Source organism: Neoarius graeffei, chromosome 1, assembly GCF_027579695.1.
Source record: "Neoarius graeffei isolate fNeoGra1 chromosome 1, fNeoGra1.pri, whole genome shotgun sequence".
NCBI lineage: Eukaryota > Metazoa > Chordata > Actinopteri > Siluriformes > Ariidae > Neoarius > Neoarius graeffei.
The window spans coordinates 29,040,067-29,056,261 of record NC_083569.1 but is presented as its reverse complement, the minus strand read 5'-3'; the positions used below and the strand labels follow the sequence as shown (position 1 = coordinate 29,056,261).

Below are 16,195 nucleotides of genomic sequence, written 5' to 3'. Positions count from 1 at the left end.
GCATTGAATCATTTCATAACCACAACGGCTTAATAACATTGTGTTTCATATACCTGATTGAAGCTAAGAATATTCACATTAGCTCGCAATCATATCCCGCTGTTTCTCGAGTGGTGTGTTGTTCTCTGCTTTTCACACTGGACAGTACGCACCCACGCACAACAAAAGTCCGGCGCATTGCATTTCGCACCTGAATAGTTGCAGACTAAGGAAATGTTAAAATGTTAAAACTGTAAAAATGTTGAAATGCTAAAATGAAATGGTTGTTGACCGGTTGAATGGTTTTTGAATACCTGTCATTTAGCTAAGGGTTGGAGTGAGTAGAGACTGGGATAAGAGAGGTGGGTGTGTGTGTGGGTTGGCCCGGGGGGGGCCCATTCAGAGCATTTTGTCCCGGGCCCAGCCAAAGCTGTCAGCGGCCCTGAGCAAACAAACAAAGAAAACACCGATGCAGTGCTTTGCAAATGAAAAAATCCGGAGAACAGCTCCCCTACACAGGCACAAGATGGCGGAGCTAATGCTAATCCTTACTCAAATGACGCCACAAGTCTGACCAAAGTTTTGGAGGAAATTCGGGACTTCCGAAGAGACACAAAAGAACAACTAAACGATATAAAATCCGAGATCACTAACGTCAACCAAAAAATAGCGGAGGCAGAGGTGCGAATTGAAAAAGTGGAAGACCGTGTTCAAAACGTGGAGCAAGTGTTGAACAAGATGATAAAAGTCATGTATCAGCAAGAAAACAAGCTACTCGATCATGAAGGGCGATCCTGATGGGAGAATTTAAAGGAACAGTCCACCGTACTTCCATAATGAAATATGCTCTTATCTGAATTGAGACGAGCTGCTCCGTACCTGTCCGAGCATTGCGCGACCTCCCAGTCAGTCAGACGCAGTCAGACGCACTGTCACTCCTGTTAGCAATGTAGCTAGGCTCAGCATGGCCAATGGTATTTTTTGAGGCTGTAGTTAGATGCGACCAAACTCTTCCGCGTTTTTCCTGTTTACATAGGTTTACCGTATATGACCAGTGATATGAAACAAGTTCAGTTACACAAATTGAAACGTAGCGATTTTCTATGCTATGGAAAGTCCGCACTATAATGACAGGCGTACTAACACCTTCTGCGCGCTTCGGCAGCGCATTGATACGGAGCTCAGATATCAATGCGCTGCCGAAGCACGCAGAAGGTGTTAGTACGCCTGTCATTATAGTGCGGACTTTCCATAGCATAGAAAATCGCTACTTTTCAATTTGTGTAACTGAACTTGTTTCATATCACTGGTCATATAAACCTATGTAAACAGGAAAAACGCGGAAGAGTTTGGACGCATCTAACTACAGCCCCAAAAAATACCATTGGCCATACTGAGCCTAGCTACATTGCTAACAGGAGTGACAGCGCGTCTGACTGCATCTGACTGACTGGGAGGTCGCGCAAAGCTCGGACAGGTACGGAGCAGCTCGTCTCAATTCAGATAAGAGCATATTTCATTATGGAAGTACGGTGGACTGTTCCTTTAAGGATATACAATGTTCCCGAAGGAGCTGAGGGATCATCTATGGTGGAGCTTGTGGGAAAACTATTACGGGATACGCTAGCGATTCCCCCCCCCCCAACCGAGTAGCTTGACATCGAGAGGGCGCACTGCGCGCTGGCGCCAAGACCCGCCGGAGACAGGGAAGATAAGCCGCGGTCAATAAGAGTCAAATTCCTCCGCTACAGGATTAAAGAAGAGATTCTGCACAAGGCTTGGGGAAAGAAGAAGGTTTTTCTGAATGGGAGGCTAATATACTTTGACCAGGGTTACCCCCCCAGCAGTCCTGCAGAAGAGGAAGGAATATGCTGAGGCGAAGCGAGTGTTAAAGCAGAGAAATATCCACTTCCAGACTCTGTTCCCAGCTAAACTACGAGTGTTTTCCGAGGATGGGACGCAACTGTATCGGACAGCGGAGGAAGCGACCATAGACATGAAGGACAGAGGGCTGCCAGTCAGCGTGATTACACCGAGGGAGAGTCTGGCTGAGCAGCTGTCCCGCTCTGCCTGGGAAACAATGGGAAGACCAAGCTGGCAAGGGACAGGTGAGGAGTGAGAGAAAAGTATCGAGGAGAGACTGCGAGCCTTCAGAAGGCAGCCCTCACCCTCTCAAGAGGAGTTATAAGTTCTGATTGACTTTTAAAGTGTCGGAGAGCTAAACAGAACTTAAAATAGGCGGTGTTGTGTTCACTTCAAGATATTTGCATTTATACCTTTACCCCAGTTAGGTGAGAATATACAACCCCGATTCCAAAAAAGTTGGGACAAAGTACAAATTGTAAATAAAAATGGAATGCAATAATTTACAAATCTCAAAAACTGATATTGTATTCACAATAGAACATAGACAACATAGCAAATGTCGAAAGTGAGACATTTTGAAATTTCATGCCAAATATTGGCTCATTTGAAATTTCGTGACAGCAACACTGTTCTGTCCCTTGCAGTTTTAGTTACTTAGATTTAGGTTAAAGGCATTTTGGTGCCATCTAGTGGCCCTTTTTTGGCTGTGCAGCAATAATAATTCATAGCATTTGTTTGTGTAACCATGGTGACCGGACCGACCATATTCACGGGACCTTTCCTACTGATGTCGTGCTTTGATTTACCATCTGTTGTCATCTTTTAAGTTTACGCCCTTAGAACGCATCGTCTGTAAGTACAAATACTAGGTACACTTTGAAGATTATGATTTTGATGATAGACCTCCATATTTTTTTCCTTGATTACTTGATATTATGTAAGATACATTCACCATGCTGTTCCATGAGAATTCTACCATGCCAAGCTAAGCCAACAAAGAGATGATTCAAGGACATTCTTAGACTTTCACTTGTTTTATTGCATTCTCTTAAAACTTAATACTGAATACTTATTTTGTATGATTTCAGTTTTACTCATTGTTCATTAAAACTGGAGCTTGGAGGCTACTTCCTGACTTCGCGTTTTCATGAATGGAGTTAGGCTGACTGTTGAATTGGGTTAGACACACTCAAGGAGGGCAGTACAGTAAAAAGACGTCTCTCAAAGGGGTAAACAGCTTACAACAACAGAGGTATGTCAGACAAGCATTCTCAATGCTCTGGCTCTACAAGAGCATCCAAATCATCTCTGGCAGTAATAGCCCATGCCAAGGCAGAAGCAGCTAAAGCCCGCGCAGCATATGCAGAGAAAATGGCTGAAATGAAAATAGATAAAGCAAAATTGGAAGCAAACCTAGAAGCTCTTACTCTCGAAAAAGAGGCTACCGCTGCTGTGGCAGTGGCTGAAACGCTAGAAGCGGCAGGAGAATTTGCAAATGAGGAGTCCCCAGACCCCCTGATAAGCCAAGATCATCATGGTGACATAAGAGAGCTTCTCTCCTTAGAAAGTGCGGATGAGCGCACAAGAGACTATGTAAACTCGTTACCAGTACCAACACAGAACCCACAGCCTGTCAGTAATAGTCATCAGGCGCCTGCACCTTCAACACACATAGGAGCTGGACAGCCAACGCTCAACGCAGGTTACACCCCTAGTCCTAACTTGCCACAGCAGCCTATGCACTCTCACTCACACACACAAACTCCTAGTCCTGCAAAGCCTGTAACTATCGACAGAGAACAACCGCATTACAAAACAAAACCTGGCATCCCACAGGGAACTCCTACATTTCCCTACTCTCCCTACATGCCTGCACCGCCATGCCCACCTGATATGTTAAATATGGCCAGATATTTAGCACGCAGGGAAATCATCAGCACAGGTCTAAAGCAATTTGATGATAATCCAGACACATACAGGGCTTGGAGGTCATCTTTCTTAAATGCCATCCATGACTTGGACCTGTCCACCAGTGAAGAATTAGATCTGCTGACAAAATGGCTTGGTAAAGAATCCTCCAAGTACGTCAGAAGGCTTAGATCTGTCCACATAGGAAATCCTGCTGCGGCGTTGCAGATGGTCTGGACACGACTTAACGAAGTCTATTGCTTTCCAGAGGCTATTGAGCAGGCTCTTCTTGAGAAGTTAGACAGCTTTCCCAAAATTTCCAGTAGGGATCACAGCAAATTAAGAGAGTTAGGTGATCTTTTAATGGAACTGCTCTCTGCAAAGGAAGATGGGTATCTACCTGGGCTCATAGTGTTAGACACAGCCCGTGGCACTAACCCCATTGTAGAGAAACTGCCTTTCGGGCTACAAGAAAAGTGGATCTACCAAGGCTCTAAATTCAAAAGAGAGCATAATGTTACTTTTCCACCTTTCTCCTACTTCACTGAATTTGTCTGCCTTAATGCAAAAATAAGAAATGACCCAAGCTTTGCTCTAACCAGCACCAGTTTCAATCAGCATGACAGGCCAGCAGCAAAAATAAAGTACAAAACACCTGTGGCAGTAAATAAGACTGATGTAAAGTCCACTACTGATCACGAAGCTGACAGCAGCCAGAAACCCGACGTGGGTAAGCACTGCCCTATCCACAATAAGCCACACCCCCTTAAGAAATGTAGAGGCTTTAGACTGAAAACGCTGGAGGAAAGAAAGGCCCTTTTAAAGGAGCAAGGCATATGCTTTAAGTGTTGTGCCTGAGACTCACATCTAGCAAAGCAGTGCAAAGCTGTTCTGAAGTGTGTGGAGTGTGATAGCGAGAATCATATCAGTGCTCTACACCCAGGCCCACCCCCCTGGTCAGCAAAGGCCGCCGAGCCAGCCGTACAGGACGGCAGGGAGGGAGATGAGCAACCGACCACCGCCAACACATACTGCATGGAGGTTTGTGGAGAAGGCCACGCTGGACGGTCATGCGCCAAGATCTGTCTTGTCAAAGTATATCCACATGGGAAACCTGAAATGGCAGCAAGAATGTACGCCATGCTCGATGATCAGAGCAACAGGTCATTGGCAAGGTCAGACTTCTTCGATCTCTTTGGTGTCTTCAACACTGAAGCTCCATACTCTTTGAAGACCTGCGCTGGCGTAGTGGAAACATGCGGTAGAAGAGCTGATGGCTTTTGCATAGCACCAGTTAACAGTGGAAACAGCTTCTCACTCCCCACTTTGATTGAATGCAATGAGATACCTGATAACAGAGCTGAAATACCTATGCCAAAAATGGCCCTGCAGCATCCACACTTAAGGTTCATTGCTTCACAGATTCCAGAGCTGGATCCAAATGCTCGTATCCTCCTGCTGTTAGGCAGAGATGTGCTCAGAGCACACAAAGTCAGACAACACATCAATGGGCCGAACGACGCACCGTTTGCCCAAAGGCTAGACCTGGGCTGGGTCTTGGCTGGCGAGATGTGCCTGGGAAATGCACATAAACAGCAGGTCTACTGTGCAAAGACTAACGTGCTAGAAAATGGACGCCCCTCATTATTCACTCCATGCCCTGGCCACATACAAATCAAAGATATCTCTCACACACAGACAGGAAAAGCAAAAGAAAAAGCATTAGGAAGTCTGGTTTTTCACAAAACTAAGGACGACAACAAACTTGCTCTCTCAATAGAAGACAAGAAATTTCTGAGAATTATGGACGAACACATGTACAAAGATGAGGCCAACAGCTGGGTGGCACCTTTGCCATTCAGGCATCCACGGCCACGCCTTCCCAACAATAAGGCCCAGGCTCTCAGTTGTCTCTCTTCTCTGCATCGCACTTTGGAGAGGAAACCGTTGATGAAGGAACAATTCATAGGCTTCATGGAGAAAATACTCAAAAACGACCATGCTGAGGTCGCGCCACTGCTTGAAGAGCATCAGGAATGTTGGTACCTTCCGACATTTAGAGTTTACCACCCCAAGAAGCCTGACCAAATCAGGATAGTTTTTGACTCCAGTGCGCAACACCTCGGTGTTTCTCTGAACGATGTTCTGCTTACAGGGCCAGACTTGAATAACAGCCTGTTGGGTGTCTTGATCCGTTTCAGGAAGGAGCTAGTAGCCATAACAGCAGACATCCAACAGATGTTTCACTGCTTCTTGGTGAGAGACGACCACAGAGATTATCTCAGGTTCTTATGGCATCGTGACAATGACACCACAAAAGACATAATAGAGTACCGTATGAAAGTCCACGTCTTCGGCAACACGCCCTCTCCTGCCGTGGCGACGTATGGACTGAGACGGGCTGCGCAAGAGCACGAACAGGTATATGGCACTGCTGCCAGGCATTTCATAGAACGGAATTTCTATGTGGATGATGGGCTCGTCTCACTGCCCACGGAAGCCGAAGCCATTAGTCTTCTTCAGGAAGCACAGGCCCTGCTGTCCGAGTCCAACCTGAGGCTACACAAAATTGCCTCCAACAGCCCTAATGTCTTGAAGGCCTTCCCCAAAGAGGATCATGCTAAAGACATAAAGGACCTTGATTTTGAGGGAGACACCACACACACAGCGGAGCCTTGGGCTTACATGGGAGATTACTACAGACACATTCAGCTTTCAGGTGTCAGACGACGACAAGCCATACACAAGACGTGGCGTACTGTCTACTGTGAACAGCCTATATGATCCCCTTGGCTTTGCTGCACCTGTGACCCTCTACGGACGACTTTTGCTCAGAGAACTTTCAGTGGACAGCATTGAATGGGACTTGCCTCTGCCTGAACACAAAAGGGCAGAGTGGGAGACATGGTGCCACTCACTAAAGGACCTAGAGAAACTCCACGTCCCTCGTGCCTATACACCGCAGTCCCTGTCAAAAGCAAAAAGAAAAGAGATCTGCATATTTTCAGATGCATCCACCAAAGCAATTGGTGCTGTGGCCTACCTCAAGACCATCAGTGAGGATGGGACCTGCCAGCTTGGATTTATCCTAGGAAAGGCCAAGTTAGCCCCTCAGGTAGACATTACAGTACCACGACTTGAATTGTGTGCCGCAGTTCTCGCTGTCGAGATGGCTGAACTCATTGTGAATGAGATTGACTTTGAGCCAGATGCTGTACACTTCTTCTGTGACAGTAAAGTTGTCCTAGGTTACATTTACAATGAAACTAAATGCTTTTATGTGTATGTGCACAACAGAGTGCAACGGATAAGACAATTCACCAGTCCAGAGCAGTGGCATTATGTGTCTACTGAGCATAACCCGGCAGACTACGCCTCAAGATCAGTGCCAGCATCGCGACTGACATGCACTTCCTGGTTGACAGGACCAGCCTTTCTGTGTAAGCAGACCGACTTAAGCACAGCATCTCCAGACACGTTTCAGCTGATTGACCCACACCATGATGCTGAGATCCGTCCCGAGGCAGCTACATATGCTACTCGAACAAGTCTGAAGCAGTTTAGGCCTGAACGCTTTGAGAGATTCTCAAAATGGACCACGCTCCTTAGAGCTGTTGCATCTCTCATTCATGTTGCCCGTTCTTTCAAGTCCACCTCTGCCGAGAAAGATGCAAAATGCAAAGGATGGCATCACTGTCAGAGCCATACAGCAGAAGTGCTGTTGCAAGCAAACAAAACCATCATTCAGTCTGTGCAAGGTGCAGCTTATCCTGAGGAGATAAAAGCACTGTCTCAAGGTGGTGTGGTGTCTAAAAGCAGTCCACTCTCAAAGTTGAATCCTTTCTTGGATGAAGAAGGCACGCTGAGAGTTGGTGGCAGACTGGCCAATGCAGAGATGGGTAATGATGAGAAACGTCCGCTTATCTTACCTGGTGGCCATCACATCTCCCTACTTTTGATTCGCCATCATCATGAGAAGGTCAGTCACCAAGGGCGTCTCTTTACGGAGGGAGCCGTACGTGTAGCAGGACTGTGGCTAGTAGGTGGGAAGAGGTGCATAAGCAGTGTACTACATAAGTGCATCACCTGCAAAAAGCTTCGTGGCAGCGCAGAGAAGCAGAAGATGGCAGATCTGCCTAAAGAATGTCTCTGTGTTGCACCACCATTCAGCCATGTTGGATTTGATGTTTTCGGCCCTTGGAATGTGACTGCCCGCCGAACCAGAGGGGGACAGGCTCAGAGCAAACGATGGGCCGTGTTGTTCACCTGCATGGGGACCCGCGCTGTTCATATCGAAGTAATTGAATCTATGGACAGTTCAAGCTGTATAAATGCAATGAGATTTTTTGCCATTCGGGGACCAGCAAAGACACTTCACTCCGACTGCGGCACTAATTTCATTGGTGCAAACAAAGAGCTAGGATTCACGATGCAAGAGACCAGTGTTCAAACGTACATCAGTCAAGAGGGCTGTACGTGGCATTTCAATTCCCCCCATGCCTCCCACATGGGAGGGGCTTGGGAGCGCATGATAGGAGTGGCCCAGAGAGTCTTGGACGCCATGCTCATGCACCCGGGGGCAGCCCTGACTCACGAGGTCCTGTGCACCTTGATGGCAGAAGTGTCCGCCATTATGAATGCGAGGCCGCTTGTCTCTATCCAAACTGACCCAGACCAACCATACCTCCTGACCCCTTCTATGTTACTCACTCAAAAGGGTGCCTTATTGGCACCACCTGGTGACTTTGCAGAGAAAAACCTCTACAAACGGCAGTGGATGCAAGTACAGAATATGGCCAACAGATTCTGGAACAGGTGGAGGGCAGAGTATCTCCAAACTCTGCAACCTTGAAGGAAGTGGCAAGATGAGCAGCGCAACATTCAAGTGGGTGATCTGGTCCTGCTACGAGATGCCCAAGCCGCACGCAACACTTGGCCCATGGCAATCATCACAGCAGTTTTTCCTGGTCAAGATGACAGAGTCCGTAAAGTGGAGCTGAAACTGACAAAGGAAGGGACTGTTAAGAAGTTTCTTCGTCCTGTGTCAGAGATCATCCTGCTGATGGAGAAAGAAGAATAAGCATATCCTTTTTTTTAAAGTCAAGTTGATAATGACATCTTACAGATGCCAGGCGGGGAGTGTTCTGTCCCTTGCAGTTTTAGTTACTTAGATTTAGGTTAAAGGCATTTTGGTGCCATCTAGTGGCCCTTTTTTGGCTGTGCAGCAATAATAATTCATAGCATTTGTTTGTGTAACCATGGTGACCGGACCGACCATATTCACGGGACCTTTCCTACTGATGTCGTGCTCTGATTTACCATCTGTTGTCATCTTTTAAGTTTACGCCCTTAGAACGCATCGTCTGTAAGTACAAATACTAGGTACACTTTGAAGATTATGATTTTGATGATAGACCTCCATATTTTTTTCCTTGATTACTTGATATTATGTAAGATACATTCACCATGCTGTTCCATGAGAATTCTACCATGCCAAGCTAAGCCAACAAAGAGATGATTCAAGGACATTCTTAGACTTTCACTTGTTTTATTGCATTCTCTTAAAACTTAATACTGAATACTTATTTTGTATGATTTCAGTTTTACTCATTGTTCATTAAAACTGGAGCTTGGAGGCTACTTCCTGACTTCGCGTTTTCATGAATGGAGTTAGGCTGACTGTTGAATTGGGTTAGACACACTCAAGGAGGGCAGTACAAACACATTTCAAAAAAGTTGGGACAGGGGCAATAAGAGGTTGGAAAAGTTAAAGGTACAAAAAAGGAACAGCTGGAGGACCAAATTGCAACTCAATAGATCAATTGCCAATAGGTCATTAACATGACTGGGTATAAAAAGAGCATCTTGGAGTGGCAGTGGCTCTCAGAAGTAAAGATGGGAAGAGGATCACCAATCCCCCTAATTCTGCACCGACAAATAGTGGAGCAATATCAGAAAGGAGTTCGACAGTGTAAAATTGCAAAGAGTTTGAACATATCATCTACAGTGCATAATATCATCAAAAGATTCAGAGAATCTGGAAGAATCTCTGTGCGTAAGGGTCAAGGCCAGAAAACCATACTGGGCGCCCGTGATCTTCGGGCCCTTAGACGGCACTGCATCACATACAGGCATGCTTCTGTATTGGACATCACAAAATAGGCTCAGGAATATTTCCAGAGAACATTATCTGTGAACACAATTCACCGTGCCATCCGCCGTTGCCAGCTAAAACTCTATAGTTCAAAGAAGAAGCCGTATCTAAACATGATCCAGAAGCGCAGACGTCTTCTCTGGGCCAAGGCTCATTTAAAATGGACTGTGGCAAAGTGGAAAACTGTTCTGTGGTCAGATGAATCAAAATTTGAAGTTCTTTATGGAAATCAGGGACGCCGTGTCATTCGGACTAAAGAGGAGAAGGACGACCCAAGTTATTATCAGTGCTCAGTTCAGAAGCCTGCATCTCTGATGGTATGGGGTTGCATTAGTGCATGTGGCATGGACAGCTTACACATCTGGAAAGACACCATCAATGCTAAAAGGTATATCCAGGTTCTAGAGCAACATATGCTCCCATCCAGACGACGTCTCTTTCAGGGAAGACCTTGCATTTTCCAACATGACAATGCCAAACCACATACTGCATCAATTACAGCATCATGGCTGCGTAGAAGAAGGGTCTGGGTACTGAACTGGCCAGCCTGCAGTCCAGATCTTTCACCCATAGAAAACATTTGGCGCATCATAAAATGGAAGATACGACAAAAAAGACCTAAGACAGTTGAGCAACTAGAATCCTACATTAGACAAGAATGGGTTAACATTCCTGTCCTTAAACTTGAGGAACTTGTCTCCTCAGTCCCCAGACATTTACAGACTGTTGTAAAGAGAAAAGGGGATGTCTCACAGTGGTAAACATGGCCTTGTCCCAACTTTTTTGAAATGTGTTGTTGCCATGAAATTTAAAATCACCTAATTTTTCTCTTTAAATGATACATTTTCTCAGTTTAAACATTTGATATGTTCTATTCTGAATAAAATATGGAATTTTCCACATCACTGCATTCCGTTTTTATTTACAATTTGTACTTTGTCCCAACTTTTTTGGAATCGGGGTTGTATACAGGCGAGGGATGCAGAAGTTATGTGCCTATAATATGCATATAATTCAGTTAAATGCCTATAATTCAGAAACTATTGATAGAACTATTTCATGCTTGTATAAGTGACTGTCGAATTTGAAACCACATTCAACTTTATATATTAAAATAAAATGGGAGAAGGAAGGAGGCATAACTATATCTGAGGAAGAATGGACAACAATATGGAAGTATCAATGGATGTGTACCAGCTCACAGAAGTGGAGGGAATTTGGCTGGAAAAGCCTGATTAGGTACTTTATTATGCCTTCTCAGAAGTCTCACTATGATAATAACTCCCCTGTCTGTTGGAGGAACTGCGGAAATCAAAGTGCAAACCATTACCATGTTTTCTGGGACTGCCCGGTCATGAAGGACTATTGGAGAGAGATACACAATGCCCTACAGGATATCTTCAAATGTGAAATACCCCTCGAGAGTAAGACTATGTTTTTCAGACACATACTTGAGGAATGGCCGAAAAGAGAGAAACATTTAATAAATATCTTGCTGGTGGCCTGTAAAAAGAGTACTACCAGGAAATGGTTATCACAGGAGAGCCCAACTTTAAATATATGGATGGACATTACAATGGACATTTATAAAATGGAGAAGATAACAGCTTTCGTTCATCACAAATTGGAGAAATTCGCTTCACACTGGGAAAACTTATATGTCACGCCCCATAGGCCTGATTTTTATTTTCACAAACCAGTGACCGTACTAGATAAAAAGGATCACTCCCTACTTATACATAGGTTTTTGGGGTTTTTTTCTTCTTCTTCTTGTTTGTTTTTCTCTTTTCATTCTTCAGATACAAAACAAAAATGCTATTTTGGCATTTGGGGCAGACAACAGATGTAAGATTTATGAACATATGATGTACCGGATGTGAATGTCTGATTCTGAATGTCAATAAAAAAAATTAATAAATTAAAATGCAGCAATGAAACGTTTCCCAAAGTGTCTATTTTATTCATCAGTCTTGGTGTCATTCAATATTTTAGTGAATCAGATTGATGGAGTATCTCACTGCAATGTCACGCTGTTTGTTCATTAAACTCACACTGTTAAGTGGTGAACAGTGCGGCCTGTGTGAAAAGCCCCTGACGCAGAGCTAACAGACCCCCACTGAAGCCTCTGCATCTATTAGTGTCTGTTAGGTGTTTGTGTACTCGCTGTTTTAATGGGCAGAAAGACGAAAGCTCATTGGACAGCAGGATTTAACGCATCATTTTAAGCCCCGCCCAGACACACGGCTTCACTGGGAGGGAATGGAGTGTGGGCGAACGTGTTTTACACAGTAGAAAAAAAAACATCTCAGCATGAGAGAGAGAACGGTAATGAAGAATAGACATTTTCTCTTCTGAAATTAAAATTCTTTCAAATACTTGGAAAAATTCACAAAATGTTTCTTCATAAATAACAGGGGATTTTTAAAAAAATATTTCACTCCTTGTGTTTGTAAAAAAGTTTTTGAAGACTTTGACATTTCCTGGTTTTCTTTAATAATAAAACATGGTCTAATCTTCATCCGAGTCAGAATCGTAGACAAACACATTCTGTCTAAAGAAAACAGTCACACTTGTTCTCGTCAGTCCTGAATAAACCATTTAAACATTCACACTCTGGGGTTTAAAAAGTGTGTGAACCTCTGAGCGACCGACTTCTCCAAGAGCTCATTAGAAAGCAAAGCAAAAACATCAAAGCAAATCTTGATGTTCATAAACTGAGGGAGTGAAGTGTGTGTCATTGTGTCTCTGCAGGTTGTGGCATTGTGGTGTCTCAGATGAAGGCTGTGCTGCTCTCGCTTCAGCTCTGAGATCAAATCCCTCACACCTGAGAGGCCTGGGTCTGATTGGGAATAAAATAGAAGACTCAGGAAAGAAGCTGCTCTCTGCTCTTAAGGATGATAAACATTACAAACTACAGACACTCTGGTAAGTAATAAAATTTTTAGGTGACTGTTGGAAAAAAAAGAATTTAATCTCATTATAATTTTTCTTTAATTTCAGTAAATGTCACATGACCAGGCCATGAAATGAAACCAGTTTTAGAAATTTTCACTGTGTTCTATTTAATCAACTTTTTCCTCCCAGTTGTCTTTAATGCTGTTTGTTGTTCAGTAAAATTGATTTAAAATTCATCTGAAAGCAGAAGATGGAGTCAGTCAGAGTCTCCAAAATGTCCCGTCTGAGTGCATGAGAGTGATTGTAAATGAACACCTCGTCTCCTTGTGACACCCTGCTGTCTCTGACTCCATCCTGCTGCTTTTGTCTGAATAAGATGATCTCGGCTTTTCCCTGTTTCTGATCAGCAGCACACTTCTCAACTCTCCTCAAAACTCAGTAAAATGATCATCTTTAATGCAACACTGCCACAAATATGTGATTTAAGGAGCCACTTTACTCACTCTGACGCTCCTTCCTTCTCTCCACCTCCACACCGTGTCTTCTGTCTTTCCTGTAAAATTCACCTTGGCTTCTTCTTAAAGTCTGCACTTAAATCTACATGTAGAACAAGAGATCAAACCCACCGCAGTGTTTAGTTACTGTTTAAAAAGCTCCAAAGCCTGTGATTGGATAAGAGCAGTGATGTGATGGGAAACGTCTGTTCACTTTCCTGTGAGATCTTGTGGAAGTTCTATCCTAGCTATCCTAGCTATCCTTGTGGAGCCTATCCTAGCTGACTACGGGCGAAAGGCGGGGTACACCCTGGACAAGTCGCCAGGTCATCACAGGGCTGACACATAGACACAGACAACCATTCACACCTACGGTCAATTTAGAGTCACCAGTTAACCTAACCTGCATGTCTTTGGACTGTGGGGGAAACCGGAGCACCCGGAGGAAACCCACGCGGACACGGGGAGAACATGCAAACTCCGCACAAAAAGGCCCTCGCCGGCCACGGGGCTCGAACCCGGACCTTCTTGCTGTGAGGCGACAGCGCTAACCACTACACCACCGTACTGCCCAGACTGAATAAATGTTGAATTAAATTATAAACAGGAGATAATAATGTTTCTCTTGGAGCAGAGATGATTACATGCTGTTGGTCATGAAGTACCACAGTCCAGTGTGTGGGGATTAATCCAGATGTTTTTATTTTATTTTCAGGGTGTGATGAACATGTGTGTGTGAGATGAAGACTCTGGTGTTCCTGCATTTCCATGTTGGGGAACAGACAACACCATTCATAAACACGTCAGTCGTTTAGTTCTAACAAATGAAAGAGACTTGGAGACGTGGTCAGTGTGTGTTCATGGTGCACAGTGAATCAGACTGCACACAATTCTACACTGAATGTGGAACAACTTGTGATCTGCATGAAACTGCCTGGACCTCAGTCCCTTAAAAACCCTGAAAGAGCAGGTGAAAAAGCACAGGGACTCGAGCTGAACCCAGTCAGTGGAAGATGGAGCTGAAATGGACAGGAACAGTTTCAGGACATTGGTGGGATTCTCACCTGACAGGATCGGCATTTGGGAAGTTAATCTGAGGAAGTCCCGAGGAGACTCACTACAAGGCACATTTATCACTTTGTCCTTTGGTTGGTATTTAATATACTCACTGAGCACTTTATTAGGAACACCTGGATGGAACCGCCTTGTTGATGAGAGGGTTCACCGGAGAACGGCCAGACTGGTTTAAGCTGACAGAAAGGCTACAGTAACTCAGATAACCTCTCTGTACAATTGTGGTGAGCAGAAAAGCATCTCAAAATGCACAACACAGTGAACACTGAGGTGGATGACTACGTTGGGTTCCACTTCTGTCAGTCAAGAACAGAAAGCTGAGGCTGCAGTGGGCACAGGATCACCACAACTGGACAGGTGAAGAGTGAAAAAACGTAGCCTGGTCTGATGAACCTCGATTTCTGCTGAGGCTCACAGATGGTGGCGTCAGAATTTGGCACCAACAGCATGAATTAGTGTTCCTAATAATGTGCTCTGTGACTGTAGATTAGATCTTTTTGTTACAGGGTCAGACCAAAGCTGTTCATTTTTGTTCTCTTCTAAACTTTTTTTCCTCTAGATTTTAAAGAAATTATATAAATACTGCATGATTAATTTTCTGTTGTATAAAATTAGTTTCTGTATTTAAACTTTTTTTTTTTAGCAAAAAAAAGCCAACAGTTATTGAAAATAAATTTATGCGCAACACTTGGGTGTTAGTACTCGGACGGAAAAATGGATTTCCATCAAAATCAAATCGTGAAACTTTCATTTTCAGCATCTGTGTAATTTCTGATTTATTGTCAGTGTGAAGGCAGCCATAGAAAGTAATGGCTACCCTTTATGATGTTCTTCTTTTTGTTTTTACATATTAAAATATTGCACATATTTGATATTATAATTGTATTAAAAATGTAATGGACTTTATTTAAAAGAGAAACATTGTAAAGATGAACATTGTAATGGTTTGAGTGGACTCAATCCCCCATGATGCATTTATGTATGTCACTTCCTGTGAAATGTTTGTTGCTCTGGAAAGAGGGTCTTTTACTTAAATTGAATAAAATGGGAATAGAAGGCAAAATGTTCAATTGGATTAGAGATTTTTTAAGGAATAGAACCATAGAGGTAAGAGTTGGAGCAAGCCATTCAAAAATCTACGCTATAGAAAATGGTACCCCGCAGGGTAGTGTCTGCAGCCCAATTCTATTTAATATAATGATTAATGATGTTTTTAACAATATTGATTCCAGAATCAGTAGAGCACTTTATGCAGATGATGGAGCACTGTGGGTGAGAGGCCGAAATTCTGATAGTCTAAGGAACAGAATGCAAATAGCTATAAACGAGGTTGAAAGATGGTCACATGAATGTTGGTTTCATTTATCTGTTGAAAAGACACAAGTTATATGTTTCTCAAAAAAAAGGGTTAACCCTACAGTGGACCTCAGGTTGTATGGGCAGCCACTCAAGCAAACGGATAATTTAAGATACCTTGGTGTATTGTTCGATAACAAACTTTCTTTTAAAAATCATATTCAAAAGGTTATAGACAAATGTAAAAAGGGAATTAATATTCTGAAATGCTTAGCAGGGAATGACTGGGGGGCATCAAGAACATCCTTGAAAAGAATTTATAGTGCCCTAATCCGACCAGTATTGGATTATGGATGTATAGCATATAATTCAGCAGCCAAGACTTCCTTGTTAGAGCTAAACAAGATACAAGCCAAAGCCCTCCGTATATGTTGTGGTGCCTTCAGGACCTCTCCAGTCCCAGCACTTCAGGTGGAAGTAGGGGAGATGCCACTGGACCTCAGGTGACTGAAATTATCAGTATCATATT

General features: G+C 43.7%; 1 protein-coding gene across 6 annotated transcripts in view; it reads left to right on the top strand.

Annotated features, from left to right (window-relative positions):
• LOC132892323 (NACHT, LRR and PYD domains-containing protein 12-like) overlaps positions 1-15,433 on the top strand; it is a 101,335-nt gene extending 85,902 nt beyond the window's left edge. For all 6 annotated transcript variants that reach the window (XM_060930622.1, XM_060930625.1, XM_060930621.1 and 3 more), the window contains 2 exons: positions 12,659-12,832; positions 14,012-15,433. In XM_060930622.1, coding sequence (XP_060786605.1) covers positions 12,659-12,832; positions 14,012-14,018 — 181 coding nt within the window. In that variant the 3' untranslated portion in view covers positions 14,019-15,433. The remainder of the gene's footprint in view (positions 1-12,658; positions 12,833-14,011) is intronic.
• Positions 15,434-16,195: the final 762 nt, after the last annotated feature.